The sequence below is a fragment of the Cryptomeria japonica genome, chromosome 9 (genome assembly GCF_030272615.1).
Source record: "Cryptomeria japonica chromosome 9, Sugi_1.0, whole genome shotgun sequence".
In the NCBI taxonomy this organism is placed as follows: Eukaryota; Viridiplantae; Streptophyta; class Pinopsida; order Cupressales; family Cupressaceae; genus Cryptomeria; species Cryptomeria japonica.
In genome coordinates, this window is record NC_081413.1 from 5,756,722 (window position 1) to 5,772,329 (window position 15,608).

Below are 15,608 nucleotides of genomic sequence, written 5' to 3' on the forward strand. Positions count from 1 at the left end.
GGTGACAGCTAGAAAATGTCCCCTCCCTGTCCCTTTCTACCTACAAAATTCAGAAACTTCCCCAATTTGCTAGGGAAACGGGCAGTGGACATAAGGGACGACTACAGCCCAGGCCAAATTTGGACCCCATCTTTAAAAAAAACACAAAGGGATGGGCGGCCCATAAGGACTCCCCCACCCCTCTAAAGTAAACCTAAACCTAATCTTTCATTAAAATCAAACAAAAAGAAAAAAAAAACTCATTCATTCTAACATTTCCAAACAAAAAAAGTGCAGCAAGAGAGGAGCAGCAGGTGGTGAAGTATTGAACATCAGTTGAAAGAAGGGTCTAGGGCATCAAATCTTCTACACTAGAGGTAAGTTATTCATCTTTCATTTGTTTTTGGCATTTGTTTTACATTTTTTCAACAATAGGGAGGGCATTGTGAGTTTTTTTTAATTTGAAAGTGCAACGCTCTTTGAAATTACTATCAAAAAAATCATGAGCAGCAGTGGGAGTAGTGATAGTGAGGATGTTGAAGTCCAAATGCAAGAAAGAAGTAGACCTAGAAGTATGGCAGCCATTGGGGGGTCTTCAAGTCCAAACCCATTTGATTGTCTTTCCCAACTCCTCAAAACCTATGCAAAAGGCCCATTCAACCCAAAAAATCCTCTATTACAATTTGCATCAAGATTTGATAAAGATGCAAAAAAAATTAGGGGGTACTAGAGTATGGGAGTACCATTTGTGCCACAAACAATATAGGGGTAGCTATGCTAGAGTTTATCGTCATCTTTTCTGGATCGGTGGTCAAGGGATGAAAGGTTGCAAACAAATAACTCAAGCTAAGAAAATTGAGGCATCTAGATTGCATATGTAGGGGGAGGCATTAGGTAAAGGGATTCAATTGGAGAGTGTGCAGCCTAGTGTGTCAATGTATACATGATGCATAGATGTTGCTTGTCATGGGGGAGAGAGTTCTACTACTTCTACTAGGGAAAAGAAGAGAAGTGCTAATGTTGTAGATTTGTTTAATGTACAAGCAAAAGATGTGGCTGAAACCTCTATCGCTAAGTTTTTTTATGCTCATGCCATACCCTTTCATGTCTCACATTCACCATTTTTAAACAAATGTTCAAAGATGTTCAAGCTGCTGGTACCTCATTTGTTCCACCTGGCAAAACTATGCTATGTTCTATCCTTCTTGATAGAGAGTAATCCAAGGTGAGTGTTTTGATGGAAGATATGAGACAAACATGGATAAGGGATGGATACTCCATAATCATGGATGGCTGGACCGTTATCAAACATCAGCCACTCATCACTCTTATTGCCACTAGTAAGCAGGCTCTTATTTTCTTAGAGTTGTACATTGTTTGGGGAAAAGGATGCAGCCTTCCAATTTCATATTTTGAGAGATGACATAGAGGAGGTTGGAACCTCTAATGTTATGCAAGTAGTGACCATTACAGCCCATGTTTGTAAATTGGCTAGATTTATTATGGAGGGTGCTTATAAGCACATTTATTGGACCTCATGTTGTATGCATGCATTGAACAATACCTTGGAGAACATTGGAAAGATAGATTGGGTAAAGGAAGTGGTGTCAGTGACTAGAGATGTATAGATGTTCATTTGCAACCATCACACTTCACTTGTTTTGTTTAGGACATTTTCAAGGAAGGAATTCCTCAAGCCCATGGAGACAAGATATGCCAGCTACTTCATTTTATTTGAGAGGATGCTTGAGGTCCAAGAGGCTCTACAATCAATGGTGGTCAGTGCAAAGTGGGGCAGATGGCATGAGACAAGCACACCTGAGGCAAGAAGTGTGAAAAAAAAATCTTTTGATCACAACTGGCAGTCCACAATGAGGTAAGAAAATTGGGATTGCTGATTTTATTACTCAATATTTAAAATTGTTAATTTAGTAATTTCATAAATGTTTCTAGCTTGTGAAACATGTCCATTCACTTTTATAATTTTAATTTTTGTAACTTGTTTGCACTTGCAGATATGTTTGCTCCTTCACTAAGCCTATTGTGTGAGTGATTAGATATGCTGATATTGACTCTCATAACCTTGGAGAGATTTATGAGACCTTTGATAGTATGCTTAGACAGATCAAGCAAGCAATACATAGCGGGGACCCTACTTTGGCATTTTATGAGGAGCATCTTAGGCCCATTGTGATGCGATGGTGGAATATTATGAATGCCCCGCTTCATTTGGCAGCCTATGCTATCAATCCCAAATGGTATGAACCGAGACCTCAGAGACTGCTCCATCTAGTGATGAAGAGATGAAAGAAGGCATCTTTAGGGCCCTTGCAAAAATGTATACTGAAGAGGAATCTACTCTACTTCGCACATAGTGGTTTGCATTTACCAGTTTTATTAGTCCAACCTTCAGTGGACCAAAGGCGAGGTCGAAGAGAGCTACATTAGCTCAAATCAACCCTATTAGATGGTGGACGTGACATGGCATGGATGCACTGGAGTTGAGAATACTTAACATTTGTTTTCTTTTGCAGGTCACCAGTTCCTCTATTGCAGAGAGGAATTGGTCCACATATAGCTTCATCCAATCAGTCAAGAGAAACCACCTTACCTCTAGACAATCGGAGAAATTGGTGGTTGTACACAGTGCTTTGGGGCTACAAGATCACCAAACTCCTCCATATCGTCAAACTCCACCCTTACATTAGGATCTAAATCCCCAATATGCTATGCAAATTGATGAGGAGGAGACATCTGAGGGATTGGTTGAGGAAGCCCCTTATACTAACAGTGACTCAAACTCGAGCTCTAATTTTGATATAGACTCCTAGACCTACCATCTAGTGATTATGGACAGTTGAGGCAGCCCCTTATACTAGTAGTGACTCAAACTCGAGCTCTAATTTTGACTTAGACTCCTAGACCTACCATCTACTGATTATGGACAGCCGCATGTTTTCTTAGTTCTATGTTTATTGTTTACAATTTATGTCATTTCATAGTTGAAACTTGGAGCCTTTGGGCATATTGTTATAATTCTAATATAATATATATGCACATTGACAATGAAAGCATTTAAATTTTGTTAATTTGTTTGTCGATTCTCATGTGAAATCTCAATTCAAGTCTAAGGCTATATATTAAGCTTCTACAATGTCTATGATGAATGCATTTCAAATGTTATGATATGCATATTTGAAATTTCTCTATATTTTTTAAAATTTCCTCATTTTTTAACAGCCGTCCACTGTTGTCTCCTAAAAAACGGCCCAAAAGTACCCCCGCATTGGAAACCTATCCCACCATTCCCTGTATCCCTATCCCCCAAACTCGATGGAACATAGATATTCAAGGATATGTAGATTATGGCTAGACAAAAAATGTTGATAGTATGAAATCTATCGGCTATTATGTTTTTAACTTGTTTGGTGGTGCAATGAATTGGATGAACAAAAAAATGTAAGCTTTCCCTTTTACAAAAATATTTTTCAATGTTATTTTCTTTTTTCTTTTTCAAATTGTGTTTGAAGTGTTTTTTTGTGCTCAACATGGATGCACATGCCAAGACACACATATGCTTTAGGCATGTGGCATGGCCACACCAAAATGTTGGAGACACACTACATTAATCCTGACCAGGGAAAAGTTCCCAAACATGAAATACTGCATTACTTTCTTTTCAAGAAATGTACCTTTGATTCAAGTCAAGTGTTCAAGGAAAAGTTGGACTCATGTAACAAAAACATAGTTGCTTTCCCATTCACTAGAAGTGCAAAGTTCCCTTCCATCATACTATTGTGTTTTACATGTAATGTCACTTTTAGTAAATGCCCTAGTTTTTGTCCTAAAATCACAATTCCAAGTAACTTTCCTACTAGGGTTAGGAACATAAACTTAATCATAAGATATCTGAACCTATGTTACCCCAAGTTTCCGAAATGGGAACGACAGGGAATAGGGGTATGCATTTCCAGGACAGTGAAATTTTTTTGCCAATTCAAGGACGGCTATATAAAAATAGGAAAAATTAAAATATATATGGAAATTTAAAATATTCATATGAAAATATGAATACAACATGCACATATACATTATAGAACCTTAACATATAAGAACTGACAGAATTCTTATGGCAAATTTGTGTTAAATTGAGAGTCAAAGTCAAAATGCTTATAGAATTCATTGTCGAAATTCACTGTCTATATGCAGAATTTATGGGAAAGTTCCTTACGAGTCCCCGAAACGAGGACGCTTGGAAAAAAAAAACATAGGATATCTCTAATTTATTGGGGAAATTCAACCATAGGGAAGCTAGGATAGGTGACTCGATAAGGTGCCCTAGAGATCCTCTACCCTAGGCCCAAGAGCAGATATACCATCCATATGGGGTAGTGTACCTAATGAGGTGTCCTATAACCATTCCCCCTTCATCTTGCCATCCATTTCCCACTTCCTATGATTGGACTTCTTGGTGTATTAATTCATCATGATAGAGGGATGAGGCATATTCACAATAGGGTGCCCCGGAAGCCCATCTCTTCTAAGCCCAAAGGCAGTACCCCTTGTACCCCCTTGGTTTCATGGGACCATTCGGTCTATCACCATGAGGTGGCATACCTAGAAGAGTACCCCATCGTCACTCCCCTCCTTGTAATCCCTCATTTCCCCTACCATGGCCGACTTAATAATAAATCAGTACATATAATGAATGAATGACTTTACTGATGTCCATGAGACCAATCAGTCTATGGGACCAAGAAATCACAGCCCAGACAATCTTCATATTCCTTTCAGTGTCAGTTCTCTTGCAATGTATCTTGACTAGAAAGCTAGCAGTCTGGTTGATCTTATCCTCGTCAAATAAAGGGTGCATGTTGTCGGTCTTCAAGATGATCTCATAGTGAGCACGAATATCATCATACACTGTGCACTCAAAGAGAAAGTGCCATTCCCTCTCAATGGTGCATGTTGTCGGTCTTCAAGATGATCTCATACTGAGCACGAATATCATCATACATTGTGCACTCAAAGAGAAAGTGCCATTCCCTCTCAATAGCACCCATCCTATAGAACAAGCAAGTTCTCTCTTCCCATACCTCTTTGGGCCTTTCCCACCTACCTGTTTCACACCTGAGATGATGCAAACCTGTCCTCAATTGTGCCACTAACAACCTTGCCTTCCCTTTAACAACTACCCCTAAATATGCTTTCTCTCTGTGTTCCCAAGTTGGGTTAAAGTCTTTGATGTAATACACCTTTTTATGTCCAATGCGGTTAGTCCACATGGCAGTTTGAAACTTTTCTATGACGAACTTTTTTATTTCCTCATTGGTATGAGGACATTTGTGCAGCTTGATGCTCCACTTGTTCAACCACTTTTTGTTTTGCTTCATCCAAGTTTTCTTCCTACGGTTAAGACCTTCCATTGCAATTTTGGGCCACCGTAGATTATCCATATTTTCAACCTTCTTTAGATAACTTATTAACTAGGTTATCACTGACCCCTCCAACGGAAAATTACCTACTTCCTCTAAAAGGATTTCATAAATGATGTTTTAACTTTGAGATTGCTTGAAATTAGGTGCTTTTGAATTCTCTCTAATTGTCTCCATCCACATTTTGACATGTTGCCTCCCCCAACTTCGCAACCATGAAGAAAAACTATTGTGACCAACAAACCAAAAAGAGTTTTCTTGGTTTTCCAATCCCACAATTCAGCTTTTTTGCACCTATTTTGAAGTAGATATAATGCTTTCCATCCCCCCTGTATCCTTTTCACTCTACAAGTCTCCCAACTAAGCTTATAGTGGAAGTCAATCCCAAGATATTTGTATTCTTTCACAATTTCCAACGGACTGCCATCAAAAAGGAAGGTAATTTGATTTTCTTTCCTCTTTAAAGAGAAGATCATGATCTTGGTTTTGGCAATGTTAACCTGCATCCCAACCTCCTGACAAAAGTGTTCTAGTGCCCTTTAAGTGATTTTTAAGCCCATGCGTTGTTTTAGAAATTAGGAAAAGATCATCGACATATGAAGAATCCAATATTATGCATGTATTCTATATATACATATATATATCGATCAATCATAAACCACAACATATTATTAATCATCAATGAGCAGATATAAATAACATTCATCATGCTATGCATAAAGAACTCATACCAAACCACAATTATGTTCAAACTGTTGTGCATTAATTATTAATATTCAATCTGATCTGATCGATCTTGATTGACTTCCTTTTTTATACTTCCTTGAATGCTGGGTGTGTTCTTCTTATACCCCTCAATTGGAGGTGGAGGGTTGTGACCTTCCCTCAAGATGCGACCACTGAATGGGCACTGTCTGAAAAATAATTGAATGATATTGAATGAATTAATTACGAGTATACAACCGTATATAAAGGATTTACAAGACAATGTTCTAAAAAGAACGAACCGTTAATCTAAAGCTTCAACATGAAGCTAAAAAGCTAAACAAAGCTAAAAAGCAAACTATGCGTTCTTATAAAAGAAGCAATAGTTGCACGTAAACGAACTAAAATGCTAAGCAAGTCAACAACTAAGATGACGAACTAAAAAGCTAAATGACTAACTAAATGACCATTAATAGAACAAATAAAAAGGTAACTGACAAAAAGAATTAATTATTGTAATACCCTCCCTTAACGGTCATTGTATCAACTAAGTACCCGACAAAACTGCAAGTCTTTTGATCACAAACGAAGAACAATTTTTGAGAAAAAAATCGTGAAAACCCAAGTACCTGTAGGATGAGAGGCCTTGCCCAAAACAATCGGATCAAGGCAACGATATTCAAATATCGTCATCATGCGTTGTTCCCAAGTGTTCTAGTTGCAGCCATTGAACTTCTGACTATGTTCCAACATGATATTGGTCAAAGATGCCATCACAGAAACTGAGGTTGAACGAGGTCAACCTTGTGAAGGCACGAAAAACAAGACAGAAGAATCTGATTAAAAATCATAATAGAAACAACTACACAAAAGGATCTCAAACCCTAGAACAGAATTCGAGGCACGAATCCCAATGCATGAATTTCAAAATTTGCTAAAGACCCTAAAAAATTTCTACAAACCCTACAACGCAAAAAAATAATCAGCAAAAAAAAATACTAGCACAGATTTCGAGATATATTTCTGCAGGCAAGGATCCCAAGACTTGGAATTCTAGAAAACCCAGAAAAAAGAAATATCTGATTTTGCTTAAAAAATCAGATAAAACAGGGAATAATACGATTTTTAAAAATCGTTGTTGATGCCCTAGCCGCCGCAAAAGTCTAGAAACTAGAAACCCTAGTTGGTGCCAAAAATCAAAAACTGAGAAAAAATTGTGAACCCCAGATCACGAAAAATTGCCAAAAAAAGGTGGAAAATATGACCGTTGCCGTAAAAATTTCCGACGAAAATCATGTTGCGAAAATCACCCAGTTCGCAAAAAATAAATAAATGATTTTTTTTCATAGAGAACAAACAAAAATGCTAAGGGTCGCGAAAAATCCGCAGCCCACCAATACTATCGTGCATGCCATCACTGGAAAGCCATAAATCACAACGCCCAGACACACCTACGACCAGAAAATCTGCAGAAAAGGAAACCCTTCTTTGAGCTCAAAATTGCACCAACAAAAAATCATTGTGGGTAGCCCAAACACGGCACAAAAAACAATTACCAAAATTCCAGGAACATGCTCAAAACGCAGAAACTCGCGAAAACTCAAAAACCCTTCACTTGCAAATGTCGGGGCCACAAAAATACAACACGCGCCTGCAAACAAACGTGCAAACCCACTAACGTGAAAACCAACAGAATCTTTTTCATAAAAAAAGCTCTTAAAAAAATTCTGGAAATTATTTGCAGGTAGAAAGGCTCGATGAATTTTTGTTTTAAAATAGCCAAATCCTAAAGAAGCCCATCGACCCGCTTCGATACCATGAAAAATAATTGAATGATATTGAATGAATTTATTACGAATATACAACCGTATATAAAAGAATTACAAGACGGTGTTCTAAAAAGAACGAACCGTTAATCTAAAGCTTCAACACGAAGCTAAAACACTTAAAACGCTAAATAAAACTTAAAAGTTAAACACTAAAAAGCAAACTATGCGTTCTTATAAAAGAAGCAATAGTTGCACTTAAACGACTAAACGAACTAAAAAGCTAAGTAAGTCGACAACTAAGATGACGAACTAAAAAGCTAAATGACCATTAATAGAACAACTAAAAAGGTAACTGTCTAAAGGAAATAATTATTCTAATACCTTCTTATCAAATTGCATGACTTTTCATGTCTCTTCACTCCTCTAATATTTTATTGTTTTTTAAACTAATCATCCTGTTTTAGAGGAGACCGCTATTGCTAAGTGGGGAGGGTCAATTAAACAGTGAGTCTCATTGTCTTTGATCTACTATATTCTGACTGTTGCCAACAGGAGATTGTTCCTATGTTTCATGAAATTGTGAAGTCTTACTTTGTAAGACAATTTCATCTTGCAATTTGCTGAGTCATTTAATGTTTGGATCAGGTCATGACATTACATCTATAGTTTTGATGATGAAAAAACAAGGCATGTTTTGTCCATTTCACTTTCTCCCAAGATATGCCCAAAAATAACAAGAAGGGTTACTGTGCAACAAAGAAAAAGTGTTGAAGAGTTATTTCTAACCTGCTACTTGACATAGCAAGACATATGGAATAGTTTTTTCAAATTTGGCATAATATCTCTTCCTCCAATGTCCCCAGCCTGTGGAACTTAATTCCATTGTTTGACTCACAACAGATTTCAGACCTCCTTTATTTTGTCTTGCACTTGCATTTGTGATTTCCCAAACAGTTGCTGCAAGAAAACATTAAATGAGAGTCAGCATTCTATATAACTATTTATTCCAAGAAAAGAAATAATGCGAATAACTTTTGAGACAACCTGAAAATCACCTACCTCTTTTATGGAATAACAAAACCAACAAAAATCAAGCTAGATTGTTTAATAGCAGAAGTAACTACAATAGAGAAAAATTAGAAGAAAAAACATAGCATCAAATTGTAAAGCATAATATTCTCTTATACTCTATTAGCAAAAAAAATAAACTAAACCATAAGTGTGGTATTTAAATATGAAAGCCCCCATGATGAGTAAATTAAACATTTTGATATTTTCCACGAGGCCAGAATGGTTAGAGCTGACTGAGATTTGCTTGACTGCAAAGATATCCTCAATTATTTGCTTGACTGCAAAGATATCCTCAATTTAGATAAAACCATGCACTAGAAGACAAAAAAGTAGCCTAACCAACTAGGTCAATATTTAAACATCTGGGCCCTCACAATAAATAATTATTTGTATAGTCTTGACCAGGTTTTTAAAAATTTGATGGAAATTTACTCGAATGTAGAGAAATGATTGATACAGACATGACAATGCACCAGAACAAATATTCCTATGCATATGTACCATATCTTGACACTCAATCATTGATCAACATGGGCAAAAGTTTGTTGTTAAATTGCAAAAAACTAGTAGGTCAAACCTTGCCAGGGGGCTGGGGAATAACTCCTTCAATGTCAATCAAATTTTGAAATCCAAAATGCCTCAAAAATTTTAAGATGTGCTCTACAGAGATAATAAAAATCATTTTGGACACAGTCCCAAAATAATGCTCCAATGGGTCCCAATCTCAAAAATTATAAAAAAACTAAAAGATTCTTAAAACGAAAATGAACTTTAAATTTTTTGTGGATTTCATGTCATGACAGATCCTCTCCACTTCCCTGGGAAACACTTGTCACATGGAACTTCAAATTCTTGTGATATAATTTATTCTCTTTTATAGAGTTCTCATATCTTGCAAAAAATAAAGCTAAAAAAGTAATCAACATCCAAATGTAAAAAATCAAAGTTGTAGCTTCAAATCTCTTCTCCAAGATTGCTATATTCTTCTCAATAACTCTTATTTTCAATTAATCATTCAATTACTTTGCAGTATTATTTGTCTTTATTGGGTTCATCCTACTTTGTTTCAGTTCATTGCTTTCATCATCATTCAAAACCAGCAAGGTTCTCACCTAACTAATGCGCCAAAAACGTAGGCACATTACTCTCCCTCAGACTTCTCACCAACTTAGCATGAGTCTTACATGTAGACTCACCACAAATACTTAGCAAATCTACAGGTTGAACTCATCAAACACAACAGGGAGGCAGAATGTGCCAAAAAAAATGCCTTTAAAAACCCACATGACCCTCCCCATTTTCCTCACACAGCATTTGCAAAGTGAAGATTCAATTTTGTGGGTTGGAATCATGGAGGTTTTTGATGTGTTTTAAATTATTATTTTTTGATCGATGATGTGTTTTAAATTAATTATTTATATGTTGTTTCTGAAAAGGTTTGTTGAAGCTCTGAAGTTTTGTGGACTGATTTTGAGTATCTTCTAGCAAGTTGTACACCTTGCTAGGTCGTCCCCTTTCATGTCTGACAGTACCATCTTTGTTGCAAGTATAAAGGTGATTCTAATGGCATGTTATTTGTTGTTTAATATTGTTGGTTATTGTCCTTGTCAGCTGTACACCTTGAAGGGAGCTGAGTCTTGTGAAAGCTGGTTGTAGATCTCATGGTACAAGTTGTGCCCCTATCTGTTGGGCATGAAAATCCTAGGTTGGATCGCTGCCATTTTTGGGTGTTTCTTTCATTGTTTGGTGGTGCCTAGGCATCAGGAGTGCAAAAACATCAAGTTTGGAGTGCACTTTGTGTTGGACATGAGTTTTGCTGATGATGTATTTGTTGTTATGTCATGCCCCTGCCCTTTATGACAGGTCACAGCTTTAATAGATGAAATTCAGATGATTCCTAGGGCCGACCTTGTAAAATAACTTGGGGATGGAATAAATAAACACTAGGGCCAACTCAAATCAAAAGGGCAGCAATTAACTAAGGGACGACTTAATTGAAGGGGATTATAAGCAAAGTTCCAAGGTAGTTATTCTTCAAAGTGGAGCCAAATAACATTTATTAAGGTAGGGATTACTTGGCAGCGATTCCCTAACTAAGAGCCATAACAAGAAGTTATCAAAAGCAGCAAATTATTCAAGGGACAACTCCTTTGCAAAGGATATGATGATAACAAAGGTTGTGTCTTTTCATTCCACAACGGAGGATATAAAAAGGAGGAAGCCTCATTTGTAGAAGGCATCGAAGGAAAAAGGAAATCAATTGATCAAGTCTAATTCTGCATATAATATATAGGAAATACAGCAGTCTATAATATTTATAATAGTGATAGGTATTGCAACAGGATTGTATTTACCATTTATTTGTTTATAAATCTGTTAGGAAGCTTTAAGCTTGTTTATTTAATAAAATTGCCAATCCATCAAGAAATATAAGATTAATAGTTATTAATCTGATTTCCAACAGCAATCATATCTAGAATCCATGTGAAATGTTTTGGTAGGAAGATGCAGCAGTACTGGTTCCCGCATCAAGTACGCCAAAGCCAAGATGGATGGACTGGTGTTACTGCCATTCTTGTGGGCCAAGGGCCCAAATGACTCGAAGGCTCATTTTGTGCCCTTGGGCTTGGTTGAGGAGGACAGTCTCCCGGCACCCTATCAAGCCTTCCCATTGGTTTCCTAATATGGTTGGCTATTGGAAATAAATTGGATCCAAATGATTTTAGGATATTTTGTTTCAATAGTATTTATTTATATATGATCATAGATCCTTGATATTAATACTTGATGATTTTTATTTTCTCCAAATTGCATTGCAATTATTATAGAATACTATTTGTAAATAAATTACATTGTTGGAACTGTTATTTTTGGGCATAATCAGTAACATCCCTGAAAGGGGGCATTACATGTTATAAGTGTATCAGGCTATCAGCTGTAGACATAGCCATGGTCATACTTGCACTCCTTTGATATTGTTCACCAATCTGATATGGGGTTATTTTGAAAGATATTTTGAAGTGTTTTTTTCTTATAGTTTCACATGTGGGTATGTTAGATTTCTTCCTTTCAATGTTTTTTAAGTGTTCCAGCAGTGTTCAGTTCTCTTATTAAAGCATCAAGTTGTCATCAAGCCTGCACCAGCATATTCTTCATCATTATCACAAAGTATATTGTTGTCGTTTCAAAGTTGGGTGGTTTGTTTATGTTATTTTGGATTATTCTGAAGTGCTGCAACAATTTTATGAGTTATATTGCTCTTGAGATATCATTGTAGACACTGGATGGTAATAGCACCAATGTGATAAGCATGTGCTCATTGATTTATGCACTCACCCCACTGAAAAAGGTTGTTATTCTGCATTTGCCCACTAAATAAGTGAATGGCTTGGTTCTTTCTTACCCCATTGAACATGTCGTTACATTTATATTTTTCTTTTCCATTGAATAAGTGGAAATTCCCTTTGCTTCCCCACCAAATAAGTGGAAGTGCCCTTCACCCACTAAATAAGTCGATTCTTTGTATTTACACTCCATTGAATAAGCGTGATATGTATTTCATTTCAGTTGCTGGACGCTCAACTAAATAATTGAAATTAGCCAGCTTCCCAACTAATGTTTTATTTTCAGCTTGCTGCAATTTAATTTGTTGGGTACTGTTGACGTGGCTAAAGTCGCATCACTGCAACTCTATCCAGCCAACGCATAATAGAATTATCTTGCCAAGTATCCTATCCTCTCTTGTATAAAGAAGCCCTAATGCTGTTTTAGTTGATCAAAGGGGACAACCTCAAGGTTCCAAATGTCAATTCTTGACTACGGGATAGCTCAACGGTCGATGTGTTTGGCTGGGAGCACAAGGGGACTTACGGTTTGCAACAAGTTGGTCTGCTACGATTCTCGAACTGAGAAATAAAATCAAAAGGGAAGGGTTTAGGAAACCTAAGGATTAACAAGACTGGTATGTGGGTAGACGGATTCAACATAACCAATCCCTGCTTAGCCAAAATAACTCACAACCTTGCAGGAACGGTGCAATCTTCAAATGGACTTGGAAGATTTTCAGACTACAAATGCATGTCTAAGCACCCAATTCCGACGCAGCTCAGACGAACACCAGCAATTGAACTAAGAACGATTCAAAGGCTCAAGCTAACCATACACAAGAACATACAATCAGTATATCCTCAATGGTATGAGCCTGAATCCATCAAATACCTGCACACCCAAAACAGAAAAATCTATCTAAAATGTTGAAAGAAACCATGCAAACAAAATGAAAACAAGATGATAAACACAAAATCAATGTCTATATATTGATTTCAGCTGCCTATTACTACAATTTCTGCAACATCCCTATGCTACTCCTAAAATCTAACCTATTCTAACTTCTAAAATCCCACTACAAAACTCTAAACTTTACAATGAGAGGCATCCTGCCGTTTATAGATTTTACATGTCGAACAAATGGCCAGGATTGACTGCATCCCAGGGCTGCAACCTGCCCTCTAGAAGTTGGCAGCTTTAACCCATGCCCACTCAATTTTCAGTTATCTACCCAACCACTATCTCAACTACCGATAATTGTTTGGCTTTAATTCGGTCAATTTGGTAGATAGACATAACTGACCTGTGTTCCACTTTGTTTCAAAATATCCTGAGTGTGGCCCACAGGCAGTTTTACATTAAAGCAATTTTAGTTTTTAAAACTGAATTTCTAAAACTAAATCCAACTGTGCATTTCTGAAGCATACACTTGTCGCATTCGAAGTGTTTTTCGGTTTTGGTCCCGATGGTGGACTTTAGCTTGTTGTTCAACAGCACGCTTCCTAATGCTCGGTTTCAATCTCGCACTCCTGCATCTTTTCTCCTCCAGCTTCCAGCTTCGCTTGAGATCCTTCCTCGATTTGCGTTTCAGGGTTTCTCCTGGTTCTTCCCGACGACGCCTTCGACCTGCAAACAATCAATTTCACTTTAATCAATCAATTTGAAAAATTAATTTAAATTAATTTAACAAATATTAAATTTTTAATGTCTGGCTTCGTCTCCGTAGAGTTCGGGCTCGAGAAGCTCTTTGTGAGATGTATCTTTTAAATGCCTCTCTTCTAACGTGAAATCCTAATTCTTCGTCTTGATTCATTCTCCAACTTAGACGAAATTCAGGCCTGAGAGGTGAACTGCGGGATGTTTCTAAGTTCAAGCCTTGCTTTGATTTTCGGATTGTTAGATGAAATTCGGACCCTTTAGCAAATTTGAGAGATTTCGTGAGCTTTAGGTGTTTTAAAACTCTTTCCTCTTTTCAGCCCTTAATGTTCGAATTTCGGCCTTTAGGGCTACTTTGCGAGACTTCTTTGTATTGCCTTCCAATTTCGGGTTGAATGCCTGAAATGCGCAATTTATTTCTTTTACTTCATCTTCGGCTTAAATGGGTCTCTTGGAATTTATTTCAGCTTGTAAGAGGTTTAATGGCGCGACCTGGACACTTGAAGATTTTCGGCCTCTAAGCCGATTTCACAAACCCTATTGCCCTTACTGGATTTCGGGCCCCTTGGTCATTTTGAGCGAATTTGTTTTGTTTTGCCCATTTCGGCACAATAAAGGGAAATTCGAACTTTATACTTCAAACAAAATCTGTGAAGCCTTTACTTGTTTTCGGCCTGAATGGCCTATTTGCGCAATGTTCATTTTCTTTTTTGGCTTAAAACAATCTATTGTGCAAGTTTTATCTCCCCTAAGTTTTCCAGCTAAATGACGATTTTCGGCTTGCAAGGCCATTTTGCAAGGTTTCACAATGTTCTATCTTTCGGCCACTTGGGCCGAATTGCACGATTTAAGTTCATTTTCGGCCTTTGAACCGATATTGTGCGAATTACTATATTTCATCATTTCCACCTTTTCGGCTTCTAACGCGATTTTGCATGAATTTGTGGTTTTCAGCCTTAGAGGCCGTCTTGTGAATTTCAGCATATGGACCTGTTGGTGTACGTTTTATCATATACCGAATATTAGAATAAAAAACCCAAGGATACTCTATCCTCTCTTGAAAAACCACCACTTATGCTAAGGTTGCAAGAAGACTATGTGGCGATTCCAACGTTTCTTTGGTCAGGTCTTGACGTGTGGATAAGCTCAATGGGCGTTGTGATATGTTGGTAATACACAAAGGGACTTACACTTGGCTCGTTCAATTCACAATGGAGGTTTATCGTTTGTAGGTTTTGGATTGTGGACTTCAAGAAAACTGAAAAGGAGATATGGTTTAGAAATTCTAATCTATTCCTAAGAATTCAAGAGACGGTAAAGACTGGGTGAAACTAATAACAACACTTTGTTTCGCCACACTTAGGACAACTACGCAAAGCATGTGCAATCTTCTAAGGTTGTGCACAAGATTTTCACACTTACGAATAACACCAACAATTGAACAATATTACTCAAAGTAGAAGTTAAACATCCACATCAAACACTCAGGCTAACTTTACATATCGAATGAAAATCATCCATCCAACAAAAGTATGAGCAAAAAGTTTCACCAATCTAAACTATCAAATCCTTCATTCTTCTAACATACATGAAATAAAATCTAAACTATGATGAGGGATAAGAACCATGCCAACTCCAAAATAAAAGAGGTAATCACCATCAATTC

General features: G+C 37.1%; 1 protein-coding gene across 2 annotated transcripts in view; it reads right to left on the reverse strand.

Annotated features, from left to right (window-relative positions):
• The window catches only part of LOC131032502 (protein ENHANCED DISEASE RESISTANCE 2), a 338,782-nt gene that overhangs the window by 178,466 nt on the left and 144,708 nt on the right, over positions 1-15,608 (reverse strand). For both annotated transcript variants that reach the window (XM_059210938.1, XM_057963515.2), the window contains one exon: positions 8,675-8,845. In XM_059210938.1, the coding sequence (XP_059066921.1) occupies positions 8,675-8,845 (171 nt within the window). The remainder of the gene's footprint in view (positions 1-8,674; positions 8,846-15,608) is intronic.